This window comes from Sorex araneus, chromosome 6 (genome assembly GCF_027595985.1).
Source record: "Sorex araneus isolate mSorAra2 chromosome 6, mSorAra2.pri, whole genome shotgun sequence".
In the NCBI taxonomy this organism is placed as follows: Eukaryota; Metazoa; Chordata; class Mammalia; order Eulipotyphla; family Soricidae; genus Sorex; species Sorex araneus.
In genome coordinates, this window is record NC_073307.1 from 49,192,757 (window position 1) to 49,212,104 (window position 19,348).

The window sequence follows — 19,348 nt, forward strand, 5'->3', positions numbered from 1 at the left end:
ACGCAATAATATAGATTGTTATTTGTATCCAGTGTGTTACTTTGAGAAACTTTCCTTATTGATAGTGATGATTATCCCTGTTTGGTTTATCCCTTTTTTTTTTTTAAGGAAAATTAGTAATATGTTGGGATTTTTGAGGTGCTTACCGTTGTTGTATTATAACAATATCGTTACATTGCCAGGACTTCGTTCCTGTTAATAAAAACCATCGCTAGAAGCTGGGACCTTACCTTTCTTTCAACTTTTGACAGTAAATACCTGGGCACAGGACTTCAAAGCAAACACAGATTCCCCCTTCCCCTTAATATTTAAGAATTAAAAGATGATGAGAAATAAGGACAAAAGCCAAGAGGAGGACAGTTCGCTCCACAGCAATGCTTCGAGGTATGAGCTATCAACTTTCTTCCTTTTTTCCTTTATTTTTGGGGAAACCTCAGCCTACATTGTTTACCGGAACAGACCTGGAGAGCTGTCTGCTTTATTTTTAAGAATTTGACTAATTAGGATTCAGTTTTTAAAGCGTGACCTTGAGATTGCTAATATGCCACACCCTAATTTTTTGGTAGCAATTTATGAAAGTTGAGTTGTGACTTAAGGCCTCTCAGAGCAGTCACAAGGTAAGGGACCTTTATTCAAGGGGGTCTTCCTCGTAAGCTGCCGTGTTTCTCTCAATAAACTTCAGATTGGAGGTTTTTGTTCTCTAGAAAAATGACCTTGTCGGTTTAGCCATTGCTGCATTGCACCATTTTACATACAAGGCAGATTTTTTTCTTTGAAGAATCTCGGATACCCGAACTTGTAACTGAAGGCCAGAGAGGAGCCTTGTAGTAAATTATAGTAAATAGACATTTGAGAAAGTTATATGAATGAAAAAATGGGCATTTTCAGATGAAACTGCAAAACGGACCCCTTGAATGATAGCCTTCAGTTTATAATTTTATTTGCCTCTCCGTTTCCATGGGTGCTCTGACATTTTTAGAGATTTTGAGAGGATTTATGAAAACCTTTGCTTGATGGTTAGTTTCTGCATTTATAAAATCAAGCCTGGGATCCCGGAAATTCTGAGAATGAAACTTAGTATATACTTTTGTATTTATTACTGTGCTTGTTACAATTGTATATTTTATTTCGTATTTGAAATATAAGATTTCCAGCTGTATGCTTATATTTAGACAGTGCTTTCTCGTTGGGCTATAGTTTTTTTAATCCTTGCATTTTAGCCTTAGTTCCTTTAAATTCATGGTTTTATTTCAATAGTCGCATGGAATGCTTTATCTTCTGAAGCTTATAAATGTATTCTTTATTTAAATCGTGTTCTCACATTTGTTGCAGTATCTTAGTGACTAAGTAATAAAGGCTTTTAGACATTTTGCTGTATGATTTGTATATTTAAAAAGAATACATTTCTTGATGTGTATTATGAATTGTGACGAATTCATGAAGCTAACAAGGATGTGATTGGTTATGACTTTTAAATCATTTACTTTTGTAATTTTATGCAAATAACATTTTCATTAGGGAATTTAAAACTTTTGAATATGACTTTTTTTCCAAGTAGGTGACTTTGATGTTTTACTACTTTAAAAAAATATTTGATCCTTGTTTTTTAATGTGTATATTTTGCAAATGAAATTGTTTCATAGACAAGTCTTTTGAACTGGGTAGCCCATTCTGTAAATTGTCTTGGTTAGATTTTGGATAGAAAATTTTTAATCCTGAACTATTGAATTATTTTTTTCCCTGAAGAAAATGGGCTATTTGTAGAAATAGGAATCCCCACGTAAATTTCAACCTTTTATTAAGATTCAGTGCCTAAAATTCATTCCCTACCCCTCCTTCCCCCCCTCTGTGATTTGCATAGTTTCACGTGGGTTTTGATTTTCTTATGTAAGTTTTGTGGTTAAACTCTGCTTTCTAATTTAAAAGAGTCAAGTAGCACTGCTATTCATTTCCTAATGTCCTGTTACCTGGAAAAACACTTTGAAGGGTTTGTGGGGGTGAGAGATGTCACTGTTCAGCAAGTAGCTATGCATGGTACTTTCAAAGGGGTTTCCGTCTTTGTTTTGAGACCTACCTGATGAATGTCCAGAAATATTGAGGCTCTTGGAAGAGTGTTTTTTTTTTTTTAAATTTCTCCAAATTTACCGCAGGTACATAATTGTGACATCACTTCCTTGGAAAGTTGGAAAGCTGAAGAGGTGGTCAGTTTCTCCTGTAGAGCTGTTTTGTGGCAAACTAAGCTTAAGTCCACTGGACCCCAGAGTAGTCTTGGTTTTTGCTTCCTGAGTACCTCTCGGCTTCCCCTGAGGCCCAAGTTCCTATGGCAAAATGTTTCGTGTGGGGGGGAAGCTGCAGGAGCACCTTTGAGCCCCGGGGGAGGGAGGGAGGAGTCTAGGAATCTTTGGTCTGAGAAACTGGGATCCATCTGGAAGGACTGCTTGCAAGCAATGCGGTTCCTCGGGTTGTTTCCATCGAATTCGTTACTCTTGTATCCTTTCCAGCTCGCCACTTATACTATACTCGTTTGTTACACTTTTGTGTTGCACTTTGCTTCAAAGCTTCCTCCAAAAAGCTACAGTTAAAAAGTTCCTCCCCAAAGCTACAATGGAAAGACATTTGATCCTAGACAACTTTTCCAGTGATACAAAGCAGAGTCAGTGGTGGTCCTGGGCTGCCCTGTCTCTGCCCCGTGTTTGGAATGACTGGCCCTTGCAAGTGACTTCAGTGCTGTCACCAGAAGGAAGCCAGGAGGGAAGGGGCTGGGAAACGGGAGCTGGTCGCCCCCCAGTTCTGTGAGTCCCTGTGCTGCATGGTGCCAGTTCAAGCACTGAAATGTTGATGAAATTGATTGCAAAGCGACTGTCCTGGAACTAGATTTATTTGCTGCCCCCAGCTGCGGGTACCTCGCCGTCCCACCCCGTGCCTGGCTCCCCCGGGAGGCTGGGGGCCGCAGACACGCGCGGTGCACTCGCTCGTGGCCCAGAACTGGCCGCTTTGGAGGTGGCAGCCATTTTATAACGCTGCTGAGGCTAAATAGGGATTTTTTTGTTTGTTTTGGAGACCGAAAAGAAAGAGACTCGAGCCCTAAAATGCCCTCCCTCCTACCCCTACTCGCACTGCCCCGGGTGGGCGCCCTGCCCCAGCAGGCAGGGGCCGTTTGGGCGCCGGCGCGGGCGCCAGCTCGGGAGCCCCCGGCAGCTTGGTGCGGGGCCAGCTCAGTCACAAAATGGCTGTTCTTTGTGCCGCAGCGCTGACAGACATACTGCATTGCACTGTGGACTCGCCGAGCAGCAGGAAGTTGCCGTGCCGAGTTCAAAGGGCGGCCGGCGCCGGCGCCGCGCGCTCATTGGCCGCCGACGCGCCTGGTAACAGCGAGTCAGCGGCGCCGGCCTCCCCTACTGGCCCCGCCCCGTGACGTCAGCCGGCGCGCCGCGGGCTGTGAGGGCGGGCGTGGCGCGCGCCGTGACGTGGGGTCTGGAGACGTCGCGGCTAGGAGCCCGGGGAGGGGGAGGGAGCTACAGCGCCGCGGCACCGCCGCCAGCCTGGTCGGGACTTTTCCGCTGGGCCGCGCCCTGCTCCGGGCCCGGCTTTTCTCTGCTTGAGAAAGTTAAAAAGACATCTATCCGCAGCCCTGCCAGTTTTACTGCATTGTCTCTGCTTTGCGGTCTGCCCCGCTGCCTTCCCCTCGTTGTAGTTTGCCCGCCCCGGCAATGTAATTCATGACCCCGGAGCCCAGGGAAGAGTACCTGAGCCTGTCCCGTGCCTCTTAACGTGGTATCAAGTCCTTTCCCCCTTGACATTTGAAGGAGAAAGATGCAGGTCCGTAGCGTGCAGAGGGTCGTGGGGCCGAGGCCCTTAGAGACCAAGTGAAGGGATCACTGCCACGCATCCCCCCCAGCTGGACACGCACGGACAGCGGCGACTCCACTGACCTCAGCTATAGGCCTCAGCTACCGTTGCCAGCACCTGGCGGGTTCAGCGATGCTCCGCATGTAGTGCTGCTCCACTCCTCAATAGCTGTGATCACTTGGAAACTGGACTGTTTAAAATTCTGTGCTGTGGAGTTTCCGTGCCTGGGTACTGTGGTACTGAGTGTGTGTGTGGGGCTTCCCTGGAAGCCCTTGGTGAGGGGGTCAGCTGGAACTAATTGCCAAGGTTGGCTTCGAGGTGCTAGTCATGTATCACGAGTTTTAAGTGGCAAGAGAGACGTGTGCACACTCATGTGCCCACTGGATTCTCACAGTGTTGGCTTATATCCTGCAGGTAGTTTTAGCAGAAATAGGACCCAGCTGCAGTGGAGGTGACCAAAGGATGGGTTCCCGTCTAGATTCCCATCAAGTGTTTATGAAGAGATAGACAGGGGTCTTGTACCCAACATGGGAATCAAATTCTATGAGGGCCAGACCCTCTGTGATAGTGAGTCACTATAGCCGCCGTTTATTCATCAGTGGAGATACCTATTACAAGTTCATTATATGTAATGCATCTGCACACATAATACATGTATGTATATATTCGGAATACGAATACATACCTACTCGTGTTTCATAGGCTTATTTCTCCCTAGTTTTTTAGTAATTCTTTGGAAGGTTGATGGGAACTTTAGGTGAAAGTGAAATTCCAGTTCATAAATTCATAGACATGTTTGTCAAAGATTGGGCCTTTTTTTTCATTTTTACATAGTTTTTTACTTTGGCACCAGATTCTGCTCAGGGTTCAATCCTGGCAGTGTGCTCATAGGTCACTCCTGTAAGGCTCTGGGGATCATATAGGTCAACTGCATGCAATACAAGTGCCCTACCCGGGTAGCTGAACTACTCTCTCACCCACTGATCTGTATGAATATAAATTATGTCCAGAATTCTTAACAGCCTTAGCAATACTCTCGCATTCTCATTTTCTCTTTATTGTGCATGTCTGATTGACTAGTACTCGTTTGGGTCACATTCAGTTGTGCTCAGGCTTATTCCTTGCTCTAATCTCAGTGCTTTGGGACCATGTGGAGTGTGGGGATCCAACCCTGGTGGGAGGCATACAAAGCAAGTGCACTGTTAACAGGAATTTTCAACTCTTTTTGTTTGTTTTGGGCCACACCTGGCAGTGCTCAGGGGCTACTCCTGGCTTGCTCAGAATCATTCCTGGCCATTCTCTGGGGGACTTTATGAGGTGCCAGGGATCAAATCTGGATTGGTTGCTTGCAACACAAACACCCTATCTGCTGTACTATTGCTCTGGTCCCCAATTTTCGACTCTATACGGGCACCTACAGCAGGATCTGCAAACGGTGAGGTTGATTGACTTTTGAAGCAGTACTTTTTTGTCAACATTTTTGTTCTGTATTGATGCCTTGAAATTCAGAGAAGTGGCATAGATTTAAGTAGTCATTGTTATACCCCAGAGTATCAGAGTTCTGTTGAAGATGTTACAGCCCAAAAGACATACTGTTACCATGTGGGTTAAAACGCATCTTACTACAGAAACCCAAAACCGAGAGGCCGCTAAGTGTGGTCACTCGACCTCATACCTCTTCATCCTCAGCAATGGAAAACAAATTATCTAATGCTTCCTTTTCAGCAGGTCTGACTTTAGGGGAGAGGCTCTCCAAACAATAATAGTGAGTTTTGTTGAAATATTGTATGCAATCAAAGTGAAAGTAAAGTGAAATTTATTAGTTACACAGTGGGGGCTTAGGGTGGGGGGGCTAGGGGCGTGGGGGGGTTAGGGGTGTGGGGGTGCGGGGTGGAGCTATACTGGGATTCTTGGTGGTGGAATATGTGCACTGGTGAAGGGATGGGTATTCGAGCATTGTATAACAGATTTAAATCTGAAAACTTTGTAACTTTCCACATGGTGAGTCAATAAAAAATTAAAAAAAAACAAACGCATCTTACATGTGGGCATGCCACTTCTACCCAGTTCCCTGTTTTGGTTGAAAAAACCCTAGTAATTGTATATTGCTATGGGTTTTCTGCCCGTTTGCAAAATGGCATGAAATGGCTAGAGATGAGCTGATTAAACACTTCCTTTTGGATTATTGCTTTGAAGAGGGGTTCTTTGGAGACAAACATTTCCGTAAAGATGAAGTCATTGGAGGGGATGGGGAGAAGCTAGATGACATTTGAGAGACATTTCAAATGGTAAAAATTGTAGCAAATTATTTCCTCAAAGAAAAATCTGGAAGTGTGTTAAATGTTACTGTTATAAATGTTACTGTTATAAACAAGTATCAAAGCTCACAATTTTTGTCACTGAGTGCCTCCTTCCCCAGCCGGGGCAGCCAGCCCTTACCTCTTAGTGAACTGTTCACTGGATGTCACCTGTGGCTTTCAGCCTCCTCTTTTCTCCCAGAAAATATTCTGCAGGAAACTTGTTGACGTAACCACTGGGTTTGGGTTTCCTACCTATGAGCCATGTGTTTTGTTCGTTGCTCTGGTATGGTGGTGTCTCTTTGTCTCTTTGCAAAGAGAAACTTTGTGCATCACCTAAAGCTATTCTGTATATAGTGAAGTTAATATTACCTTCTTTGTGGCCTTTGATTGCCCCACTCCCACCCCCACTTCCAGCTCAGTAAATCCAGCCTTGCATTGGGTTCAGATGTGAAAACCCTAGTGAGACTACCCAGCACTCCTGGCTTTGGAACTTAGTAACTGGAAGCGTTGATGGGGCCCTCCAGGGCCCAGGTGCTCTCCTGGGCTTGATTTGGCATCAACCCAGGGATGGAACAGTATACTCTGCATGGTGTGTTCTGACCTCCTTGGTCAGCCTCAACTGACAGGGCAAGTCTGGGGCCCAGGACACAGATAGTGGGTTTATAGGGTGGTGGGGTAAGGGAGGGGAGCCCTAGACTTCTGGAAGCCCTGCATGGATCACATTTATAAACAGTCCCCCTCCCCCCACACACAGCGTTTTACTGTTACAGTATGCTTGGTTGGTTCCAGGGTACAGTTCTGGGGTTATTTAAACCATACCTGCTGGGTGATTATATATTAAGACAGATGGTTCTAAGTTCCTCTGACTTAGGGGGAGAAGGTCCTGGCCAATGATATTTGAGTTCCCTTTCATGGCCGGAGCTGTCTGGAACATTCAGTGCTGAGCTCTGGAAATACTTCCCCCAGCAGAACTTGCAGAGTTGGACTCACATGTGCTCAGCTTAAAGGCTTGGCCTCACTTCCCCACATTATTTTGACATTTCAGAAATACAGTGGTTGACAGGAAGAGTCTGTTCCACCGAAAAGTGCTTTGTCAGCGGCAGCTACTCATACAATGCTGATTCCTCGGGGCTTCACCTTTTTATTGCCTTAGCCCTTCCCCAAGGATTCTTTGAAGTGCCTGATGGCTCAGCCCCTTGCAGGCCTTAACGGGGGCATAGAGGGGGGAAGACTTCTTAAAGAGTTCAGTAGGCAGGTTCTCCTCCACCTTCCCTTGTCAGTTCCAACCTTGGGGTGCTTTACAAGCGAACTGTTTCCTAGAATTTTTTTTTTTTTTCTGAGAAAGCCAGCTCTCTGGACGGAGCAGAGGGTTCTCCCACCCTTTAGTGTGTGTGTGTGTGTGTGTGTGTGTGTGTGTGTGTGTGTGTGTGTGTGTGTGTGTGTGTGTGTGTGTACTAGAACAGCTGTTTGTGTGAGTCATCCCTGCTGCCAGGCTGGGCTGTCAGCAGGCACGAAGTAGACACCTTTTCTCTCCCGCAGCCAATTATTTTTGCCCGTACTTATCTTCTGCTGCCTAGCCAGGTGCAGTGCTGGGGGGAGAAGGAGTGGCAGTGATCCAGTGATCCCACCACTGCCGTCTGTTCCCCCCTCTTGCTTTTAGTCTTCTGCCCCGTGGTTCTTTACATGTGGTTTATTTTTGGTTTCCTCTCCTTTCCTTTATGTTTTTTGAATTAATGGAGTTTTTTTTTGTGGTTGTTTATTGAAGTTCTTTTGGCTGGAAAAAGCCCTCATGGGTTGCAGGTCTGCATGCGTGTTTCAGATCTGCAGGTGGAGCTTTGTTTCTAGCATTTCTCTAGATTTTTAATTTATATTATATAATAATTTATATTTATGACCGTGTTTTCTACTTTAATTATCTTTTTAAAGTTTTTTTTAATTTATTTTTGACTTTTTGGGTCACAACCACTGATGCTCAGGCAGTGGTTGTGACCCATTGCTGGCAGTGTTCTGGGGACCATGTGATGCTGGGGATAGAAAACCCAGGTCAGCTGTGTGCAAGGAAAACACCCTACCCTTTGTACTATCACTCTGCCCCAATGTTTAATGTTTTTATTGTGTTTAATTTTTATTCCTAATGTTCCTTAATTTTTGCTTTTTTGGGGCATACCTGGCACTGCTTAGGGTTTACTCCTGGCTCTGTGCTTAAGTGCTCAGGGGCCCCAATGGGATGCTGAGCATCAAAACCAATGTCAGCCACATGCAAGGCAAGCACCCTCTCTGTTGTCCTATTGCGGCGCAGTCTCCTCATTTCTGTTTCTAGCCCTTCTCCCATTGCATGCCTTTCCTCCCCCTTTTCAGCTGCCTCCAAGTCCGGGCAAGCTTGAGTTTGGAGACCTGAAAGCAAAGGGAGATTGAATGCTGATAAGGAGGGTTGAAAGCCTAGTAGAAGAGGAAGAATTTCTGCTTTAGGGACTTGCAGTTCCAACTCGCCCTTTCTTTTAAGAAGAAAACTTGAGCCTAGGGTCATATGAGTAGCCCTGGGGTGTGCTTTGCTGAGGGAGGCCTGCTTTATCTCTGCTGGGTGTGGGAGTACAGCTAGGTGTGGCTCTCTTACTCCCACCCCTTCCAAAAACAAAAGTATGCTAGTGGAATTCTTCTCACCCTAATGTTTCCTCTTTTTTAGTTTCTGGAAGAGAACTGCGATGCTGGGTGGTAGGGGTGGGTTACTCCTGGCTCTGCACTCAGGAATCACTCCTGCAAGTGCCAGGGGACCGACCATATGGGATGCTGGGGATTGAACCAGGGTCAGCTGCATGCAAGACAAGTGCCCTCCCCACTGTACTATGACTCTGGCCCCTCCAAGATTCCCTGAATTCCTGACTTTGTCTCTTTCAATTCTAGTGCTGCCTCTGCATTTTTAGTTAAACCTCCCAAAGCTTGATTCCAGAATGAACTTTGAATGGATTGCATTCCATTTAGAATTCCTTCGAGCTCAGAGATCTCATACTTGGCCTACCACACCCTTTTCACAAACAAAAGTCAGTGCACCCCTTCCCATTAGAAATTTATCCCCCCCCCCTTTTTGTCTACACCTGGCTGTGCTCAGGGAATACTCCTTATTTTGTCTTAAGGAGCATTCCTGTCAGTGCTTTGAGGACCATACGCACAGGGGCTCCGCACAGGGGCTCCGTATGAAAAACTAATGCGTTAACCTCCCTTTTCTTGGAGTTTGGAGGCCACACCTGAGTGTGCTCAGGGCTTACTTCTGGCAGAGTTCAGGGGACCCCATTGGATGCTGTACTATCCAGTATCCTGAAATCTACATTAGGGGAATTAACATTAAGCACGCACCCCACCCCTAGCCTCACCTAGGCTACTCCTCCCAACCCTCTTCCTCTTTGTTTAACCCCACCCCAGCCTCCAACCCCTTGGAAGGAAAGTGCCTTCCAGAAGGTTTTGGGAAGTTGTTACTAGGAAATGCTGCCCATTAGTCTTCCTTTGTCCCTGTCTGGCTTGTTACAATGGAAGGCTTTTACATGCATATTTACTTAGGGAGGAGGGTTAGTGTAGCAGAGGGTAAGCATAATGTAGTTCCCTAAGCTCCCTGGCTCCTTTCAAAGCTGGTGGGTGGTGCTATACCCCATGGAGTGACTCTCCACAGGCCTTTCTCTTGATCAGGTGAGCAGTGGACTGTAAGGAGGAGACACTTCTTAGTTCACCTCTTCCGGTGGTGGTGGTGGTGGTTGTAGTTGTACTTGTACTTTTGCGTGAGTCAGCAAAGGTGATCTCAAGAGATGAACTTGGAAAGGACTGAGTAGTTTTTACCTCCTGTGCCTGGTGCCTTCGGGCATCGGGACTGGGTGGAGTCTGAGCACAGGCACATTAGTTGGAGTGGCCCTCCTGACCCGACACAGACATGACAAGCCCTTACTTTTTTTTTGGCGGGGGGGGGTGTGGCGGGGAAGTCTGGGCCACATCCAGAGATGCTGAGGGGTTATTCCTGGCTCTGCACTCAGGAGTTATTCCTGGTGGTGTTCAGGGGACCATATGGGGTATTAGGACCAAACCTGGTTTGGCCTCGTGCAAGGCAGGTGCCCTCCCTGCTGCTTAATCTCTCCAGCCCCAGCATCCCTTATTTTGTACATGAGAACCCTGAAGCCCACAGGCTTCCCAAAAATGAATGTTGAAAGGGGACCCAGAATGTGGCCAGTCTGCTCTAGGGTCACTTAAACATCCTGCGACGCACCGGAGGGACATAATCTAGCTCTTGGCTTCTTCACATTGCACCTTAGCCAGGAACTTGGTCACAGTGGGTGCCTGGGTGCATGGTACTGTTTAAAGGTGGGCAGCTGGTGACAGCAGTAAGGCCTGCAGGGGAGAAGTGGTGGGAGAACTGAGGAGGGGAGGGGCGATGGGCAGGAGAACTTTATTTGTCCTTCAGTACACAGATACGAAGAGAAAGGTTCAGGCTGCCACAGTCCCAAATGGCTTTCTTCATTGCTTTTGCATTCGAGTCACTTGAAAATGTTCAATAAACAAGTCCCACCCCTCGCTGGGTCTGCATGGAGCTGGGGCCATTTCGGGGCTGTGGGCGGACTGAGCTGTACTCTAGGGAGATGAGTGGAGGTGACAAGTGCCAGCCCTTCCCTTGACATTCAGCTCCAGGTGGCATCTGGCTGGCGGGTGTGCTATTATGGTGAGGGCTGGTGAGTGGCAGTATCCGCCTGGCCGAGCACTTGCTTGTAGCACTTGCTTGATGGGGGAAAATAAAGTCGGGCTGCTGTGTGTGTGATGCGTCGCAGGCTTCTTGAGGGTGTATGCTTGTGAGTCGCCTGGTGCTGCACCTGTCCAGGCTGTTGTCTGGGCACATGCCCAGGGCTGGGGGTTTGGGCTGCCACTTTGGAGATGCTGGTCCAGAGGTTGCTTTGCAGGAGGAAGGGCCAATGCGATGGACGTTTGGACTTGGGCAGGAACCTTTGAGCCTACAGCTCCATTCCCTGCATGAGTCTGTCTAGTTGTACCTCGTTGCTGGGGTCCAAGCAGTGCTTGGATCTGGGCCCCACCCCACCTCCTACACCACACACACACACACACACACACACACACACACACGAAGAAATAAAACAGTACCATGCCTCTGGGCCCCTGAAACTGGAAACCCTGGCTTCACTCCCTAGCACCAATGATCTAGGAGTAGCGAGCACCAATGGGTGAGGTCCAGGCCCCAACTCACATAAAAGAACCATCCATGGGGCTAGAGCGATAGCACAGTGGGTAGGGCATTTGCCTTGCACGCGGCCAACCTGGGTTCGATTCCCAGCATCCCATATGGTCCCCTGAGCACCACCAGGGGTAATTCCTGAGTGCAGAGCCAGGAGTGACCCCTGTGCATCGCCGGGTCACCCAAAAAGCAAAACAAAAACAAACTATCCTGCACCTGTGTGGAAGAATTTTCTGTCTCCATTCCTTGGTAATTAGCCTGATGCACACAGACAGACCTGCGAGGATCCTTTGCCTGCCCCTCCCCCACCATCCCCAAAATCTTGACACCTAATGCCCTGTTGCCCCTTGGAAGGTCGTAGTTTTGTCAATTGGTAGAGGCTTGGTCTGCCAACACATTGGACGGGGGATTTTTTTGTTGTTGTTCAGACTGAGATGTTTGACAGATTTTGCTGCCACTGCCACCAGGACACGGATCTGCCAGGCTGTTCAGCCATTTTGTAAGCGAAGGAAAAGAAACCACTCCCCAGTGCTGAAATGGTCACTGTGCGCCTCTTTCCAGCAAGGGCCATGCTGCCCCCTGGTGGTGGCTGGGGCCATGGCCAGGAATAGTAGCCATCCATCTGCTTTTTTAAAGTATGAGTCATGGTTTCTCACTTGACCACCTCTCAAGACTACAGTTTACGTGTTATAAAAGGACTTTTGTACTGTTACTATTTTTGTTTTGGGGGCCACATCCAGAGATGCTCCAGGGTTACTCCTGGCTCTGCACTTGGAATCTTGAGTAGTACTGGGGGAACCATATGGAGGCCTGGGTTCAAACCCCAATTGGTTGTGTACAAGGCAAGCGCCCTCCTCTGCTATCTCTCCAGCCTCAAGGACTTTGTTTTGTTCTATTTAGGCTGGGGGCCGGGGGTAGCATTGAGAATTTTTTTGTCTTGAGGGGCAGAAAACAAACACCTAAGACATTTTATTATTACTGTTTCTGGAGGAAAGGTGGTGATCTTCTCGGAGGACCATATGGGATGCTGGGGATCAAACCTGAGTCTGCTGTGTGCAAGTCAAGTGCCCTCCCCACTGTACTATCCCTCTGGCCCCAAACACGTGATGCATTCAGACTATATCAACCTGATTCCAGATCCTACCTGTGTCCTCTTGGGAGAGTTCTCGAACTAGTTTTGCTCCTCCCTTGAATGGTAGGGATAGTGCTATGCCCGTTCTGAGTGTTTGTCCAAGAGCTGATCTGGGCACAGTCTTTGGTCTGTGTCCCTGGCTCAGAAAATGACATTGATTAGGAATGTGGAGAACGACAGTCTTGCAAATGCGAGAATGCCAAAGGGACCTGGGACACTGATGTGGTGTCTGACCTAAATTACTTTCTGCTGTCATTTTGCAGGAAGGATATTTAAAAAACAAACAAAAATACAAGTCACATAATGATTTTAAAATCTCACTGTTTTAACAAAGTCACTCAGCCTCTGAAGAAGCTTCGGGTTCAGACTCCGGCAGCCCGTCGGAAAGTGAGCAGGGCAGCGATGCAGCAAGCGGCCATGGCAGTGACTCGAACAGCAGCACTGAGTCCTCTGAGAGTCCGTCTGAGTCAGAGAGTGAGTCGGCAGGGTCCAAGTCTCAGCCGGCCCTACCGGAAGCCAAAGAGAAGCCAGCATCTAAGAAGGAGCGGATAGCTGATGTGAAGAAGGTACTCCCTCCATCACAGGGCCTGCACCCTCTGGTGGGCCAGCATTGTCCCCAGGAAACTTGATGGTGTGTCTTCTGAGGGTAGCTGGTAGCTGTTTTTGCATTTCTCATGGATCTAGGACACGAGACTTAAGGGGAAATGATGACATGTGGCTTCAGATTGCCAGACACACAGACAAAGGGGCATATGTTTGATTTGAGGGTTTAAAAAGAAGTGGTTAGTGGGGCAGGAGAGGTAGTCCAGTGGTTAGGGCGTTTGACTTGCATGCAGCTGACCCGGATTCTAGCCCTAGCATTCTATATGGTCTCCCGAGCACCACCAGGAGTTAGCCCTGAACACAGCCAGGTGTGCCTCGCTATTCTCTCTTTCCCGTGCATTTTGCCCCTTTTCATAGTGGAAGTTGTGTGTGTGGGGTGCAGACAGCTGCTAGGAACATGCCTAGCGTGTGCAGGAGTCTGGGCTTATGGCCAGGGCCTTACAAGGCACCGGCCCTCTCAGCCCTGGCACTTTCTATTCTCCAGGCCCTGTTAACCTGCCTTTAGACTTGACTGATTTGATCTCTGGGGAGTATTGCTACAGATGAGACATTAAAGACATAGGCGACTCCTGAGGAAGAAGCCATGCGGTATCAGAGAGCAGTGGTAGGAGTTCCTGCCTGAGAATGAACGAGGATTTGTGCTTAGCATGTATCTGGCCTGGGGCTCACTGCCTGAGGAATGGACAGGGTAGCGGCCTGGCTTCATCAGACACAAACAGAAACACTGTTTGTCTTTGGGATTGCTCAGATGGGCCAGTGCACAATCCAAGCCTGCAGAGCTGAGATAAAACTTGTGCCCGGGGTTGGGGGCGTAGGGGGGTGGGGGTTGGGGTCAGAGCAATAGTACAGCAGGGCCGGTGTTTGTCTTACACACTGGTTTGATCCCCCACATCCCATTAGTTCAACAAATACCACCAGGAGTAATGTTGCACTCCTGAGTGCAAAGCCAGGAGTAACCTCTGAGTATCTCTGGATGTACCTCAAAATCATCCTTCCTTTACCTCTCCCCTCCCAAAAAAGAAAACCACTTAAAACTTGGAACTGGATGTGGCTCAGGTGGTAGAGCAGGAGCCTTGCCTGTGCAAGACCTTGACTCCATCCCTGGCACTACACATTTCCCACCGCAGATTCAAAAAGGATGCAACAGGGGCTGGAGTGATAGCACAGCGGGTAGGGCGTTTGCCTTGCACCTGTCGACCCGGGTTTGAATCCCAGCATCCCATATGGTCCCCTGAGCACCGCCAGGGGTGGTTCCTGAGTGCGCAGCCAGGAGTAACCTCTGTGCATTGCCAGGTGTGACCCAAAAAGCAAAAAAAAAAAAAAAAAAAAAAAGGATGCAACAAAGGGGCCAGAGAGATTGTAAATTGAGTAGGTGCTTGCCTTACATGCACCGGACCTGAGTTTGATCTCTGGCATCCCATATGATCATCTTGCTCCCCCACCCCCAAGAACTGCTAGGTGCAGAGTGCAGAGCCAGGAGTAACCCCTGAGCAGTCAGGTGCAAACCAAAAGCTAAACAAACAAAACCAAAAGTTGGATGATGGATAAAGTCAAGGAAGGCCACAGAAAGCCCCTAGAGGAGGACTTCTTGTTTGTTTGTTTGGCTTGTTGGGCCACACCTGGCGCTGCTGAGGGATTGTTCCCTGCGGGCTCAGGGGACGGTATGCGATTGAACCAGGGTTGGTCATGTGGCAAGGCAAGTATCCTACCTGCTATATAATCTCTCTGGCTCTTCGATGGAGACTTTTTAAGTGGGAGTGGTACTTCTTACCTTGCTGTGTCATCCAAGTCTCATTTCTGTGTTCCCTGAGTCAATAGTGTGTCATTCAGTGTAACACCTTTTTTTGGGGCGGGTGAGGGAGGGTGGAAGGTCACACCCAGCAATGCTCAGTGATGCTCAGGGCTAGTCTTGGCTCTGTGCTCAGGAGTTACTCCTAGCGGCGCTTGGGGGACCATATGTGTTGCCGGGGATTTAACCCCAGGTCGGCCGTGTGCAAGGCAAATGCCCTACCTGCTATACTATTGATCCGGTCCTGTAACAGCCTTTTGTCATGAGGCATGGTTGAGTTTAGTGTCCTGGGATAGTATGCCTCATGTGTTCGAAAATGATTCTACCACAATAAAACTAACACACTGACTCTTCAAGCCCTTCGCTGGCTTGAGTTCTCTTAAATAGCACTGATGGATCCAGTCTCTGAAAACCGTCAAGTATATATAATAAGCCTTGGGGCCAAAACCAAGAGCTTCTAGACATAATTCTTTATCATTTTGCAGATGTGGGAAGAGTATCCTGATGTTTATGGGGTCCGGCGGTCCAACCGAAGTAGACAAGAACCATCTCGATTTAATATTAAGGAGGAGGTAAGGAAAGCTGAAGGTCTCAAGGGTCTCCATGTAAACTGCTGGTCTTCACATTGTCCTTCCCGACTCTGGTCTGACTCTGGTATGTTCCCCTGGGAAAGACCACATTTCGGGCCTGGGGTATGAAGGTTGCAACTGAGCTTTCTCCTGCTCACAGCAGAGAGAGCATCCTGTGGTTCTTCTAGAAAGGAGCCTACCAACAGTTCAACGAGGAGGATCATGTGAGAGTGTTTGATTAGCCAGCAGAGACCTGCACATGGTCTTCGCTACTTTGGTTTATATTTTGGAGTTGCTCATAGTGAAGCTGAGGGTGTAAGAGTTTCAGTTTCCTTTCTGAAATTTCTAGTTTCCATTTTTTTGTTTTGTTTTGTATTTTTGGGCAACATCCAGTGATGCTCAGATACCCCCTGGCTCTGAACTCAAGAATTTCTCCTGGTGGTGCTCGGGAGGGTACCTAATTGGATGCTGGGGATCCAACCTCGGTCAGCTGCATGCAAGGCAAATGGCCTAACTGCTCTACTGTCCCCCAGATTTGCCCCCAAATTTCTAGTTTCTACATGTGGACTTCAGAAAACAAATGCCACAAATGCAAGTAGTTTCCAGTTTATTTCCCCAAGAGAGGAAAAAATTTGCTTTGCTTTGAGTAATGACTTTATTTATTTATTTATTTATTTTGAGTAATGACTTTAAATCTTGAGACCATTAAAAAATTGGAGCTCACTTAAGCTAATGATAAGAATTGTAGCCCAGTTTCATATATAATTGCTCTCTGATCCAATTGTGAGAGATGGAATACGTTGGTGATTTTTAAAAATTACTTTGTGCTACCTTCTCTTGTTTTTACAGATTTAGGTTTCTTTCCTCTCTCTGCCTGTGTGCTGTTTGTGGGAATTCTTTTGTTGTTATTATTTTTGGGCCACACTGCCTTTGTTCAGGGATTATACCTTGTTTTGCACTTAGGAAGTGCTTGGGGAACCACTGTGTGTGTCTTCTGGGTTTTGGGTCACCCCTGGCAAAGCTCAGGGTTACTCCTGGCTCTGTACTCAACAGTTACTTCTGGGGATGCTTGGGGGACCATATGGGATGCTGGGGATTGAACCTGGGTCTCTTCCCTCACTGTCCTGTCGCTCTGACCCCTGTGTGTGTGTGAATTCTTCCTAGGCTGCATTCTGTCCTATGGAATGTCACCTCCCTGCAATCAGAGAGAGAGAGAGAGAGAGTTCATCAAGAATATTACCATTTTGAGTGACAGCAAGTGCCTCTGGCGAAAGTTAAATAATTTTTGGCCAAAGGCTAGTGATGGAGTCAGGTGGCTTTGTGGTAAAAGTGCTTTGAAAGCAAGACTGGCCTCTTAAGACTGACCACCCTCTTGCATGTAGGCAGTTGATTTTGAGCAAGTTTGCTTAACCTCTCTTTCTCGGTGTCTCAGACTGGGAAACCAAGGCAGGTTTGTTCCAACTGGTCATACATTTGGATGTATTGTTCCAACTGGTCATACTGTTGTTCCTCTTCTGTGTAGAAATGAGCACAGTTTGGACTGGGTGTGGGGTCCTGAGACTTAGTGAAGAGATGCAGATCCCCATTTTTCCTTAGATCTGGAGAGAAAGAGCTGTCCTCTAGCAGTGACTACATGTGACTGGTCCAGGGGGCAGTGACAGTGCCCTTTTGATCCTGATGGTCCTGATGCTGCTGTGGCAGTGCCCTGCTGGCTTCTGATTGGCTGTATCTGCCCATTCATGAGACTCACCTAAGGTGAACCAGTAGTCTCCCCTGTTAATGTCTTAGATGTGGCATTTTCATTGAAAGTTCTAAGTCAGTAGTGTTCAGGATGTTGCCACCTGACTCTTAAATTTATATTAGTTAAAAGTAAATAAAGATGAAAATTTCTGGGGTCAGAGCAGTAGTACAGTGGTTTGGGTGTTTGCCTTAAACGTGGCCAACTAGGGTTGATCCCTGGCATCCCATAGGGACCCCTGAGCACTGCTAGGAGTAATTCCTGATTGCATAGCTAGGTGTGGCCTAAAAGGCCAAAAAAAACCCCAAAACACCCAAGAAAATTTCTCCTCACTGCCCATGTTTCAGGGATTCTCTGGCCCTGAGTGACTGGTATGTAGCTTCTGGAGGGGACACAGTCATCCTGGACTGAGCTTTCCTGGGAGTCTTCCCGGCTTCAACAACGGCTTCAGTGGACTGGTAGTCCTTTGCTTCAGGGCCAGAGCGCTCGCCCAGCAGGCCAGCATGCAGCAGGCTTCCTTTTGTCTCAGAGCTTGTGTGGAATAACGGGTGGAGCAGGCATAGATTGGGAGCAGGAGGCTGTCATCCCGGAGAATCGTGTCCGCTAATGTCTGCTCGTTTCTCCCCTCACACACTGAAGGCAAGTAGCGGGTCTGAGAGCGGGAGCCCCAAACGAAGAGGCCAGAGGCAGCCCAAGAAACAGTAAGTCATTGTTGGGGGAACCGGTGAACTCCGCAAGTCCTGACATTCCCCTTTCTGGACCTGCCCTCACCCTTGCCTATACTGTCACTCCGCCCCAGCCCTGTTTCCTTAAAATGTAGCACGGAGATTTATTTGGGTATTTGCCTTCTTATTCTAGTTACAGCATATGTTTTGTTGGGCTATTACTAATTATTATTTGTTCTATGTGTGGGCATGGCACAGTTTCATAATGAAAATGGATGCCCATTTTCATAATGAAATTTCCCATGATTTTTTTCACATAATTTTAAAATTGCAGTTCATGAACCAGAAAATCCTACTTCTTGGACTTAATGGAAAAGCCTTATATAATGGAGATCATGTATTTTTTTTTTCTTTTTTTTTTTGGGTCACACCCGGCGATGCACAGGGGTTACTCCTGGTTCTACACTCAGGAATTACTCCTGGCGGTGCTCAGGGGACCATATGGGATGCTGGGATTTGAACCCGGGTCGGCCACGTGCAAGGCAAATGCCCTACCCGTTGTGCTATCGCTCCAGCCCCTGGAGATCATGTATTTCTTTAAAAATTCTATTAAGGGGGAAGAAGTTTTCAAATTTCTGTATTTTACTTTATTTTTTTAATATAAGGGGGACTGAAGTGATACTACAGTGGGTAGAGCATATGGCATTTGCCTTGTATGTGGCTGACCTGGGTTCAGTTTCTGGCATCCCATAGGGTCCCCCAAGTAACGCCAGGAGTAATTCCTGAGTGCAGAGGCAGGAGTAATCCCTGAGCATCGCTAGGTGTGACTCAAAAATCAAAACAAAGAAGAACAAAACAAAAACCAAAAATAACCCCCCCTCCCCCAAACAGGAGCAAGGTTTTTGAGCGAGCAGTTCCCTTGATACTCTGAATCCTATCGGCCACATTCTTAGAGAAATGTAGATATTCACAACTTTGCATACAAAACCAGGGGTTCTCAGGCTGAATCGTTGTCCACGGCCCGCTTTGAGGCTATTTTCTCCTTTTCAGAATAGAGTGCGGTTTAGTCTCTCGACCTCACAAAGCTATTAGAAATAATGTTCAGAACAGTTCCAAGCTTCTGCCCAAGGCAGCTCTTTCCTCCTAAACTTTCCGTATTCCAAATTGGGGAAATGGCTGCTGTGAGTGAGCCTGCCCTTCCTGGCATCCTGGAAGGTGCCTGTCCTGCCCAGTCCTGTGGGGCGTGGCAGCTCTGTGCTCGGCCTCTTGGTTGAAGAGCTTTCTGGGGCCATGGTCAAAGTCCACGCCAGGGGGAGTCCCTCCACTGTCCAGCAGACTCCGGGCCTCTCGTCTCGGTTGGGTCCCAGTCAGGTCGCTTCTGGGCCTGGGTCTTCATTCCCTTGAGTAGGCTCCCCCCACTTTTCTGTCAGCCTGTGTCCTTCTCGGAGTTATTCCTATGGAAGTCAGGTGAGTTGAGGGTGT

General features: G+C 47.6%; 1 protein-coding gene across 2 annotated transcripts in view; it reads left to right on the top strand.

Annotated features, from left to right (window-relative positions):
- The window catches only part of CHD2 (chromodomain helicase DNA binding protein 2), a 79,031-nt gene that overhangs the window by 631 nt on the left and 59,052 nt on the right, over positions 1-19,348 (top strand). For both annotated transcript variants that reach the window (XM_055141383.1, XM_055141382.1), the window contains exons 2-5: positions 252-384; positions 12,837-13,068; positions 15,380-15,466; positions 17,841-17,902. In XM_055141383.1, coding sequence (XP_054997358.1) covers positions 323-384; positions 12,837-13,068; positions 15,380-15,466; positions 17,841-17,902 — 443 coding nt within the window. In that variant the 5' untranslated portion in view covers positions 252-322. The remainder of the gene's footprint in view (positions 1-251; positions 385-12,836; positions 13,069-15,379; positions 15,467-17,840; positions 17,903-19,348) is intronic.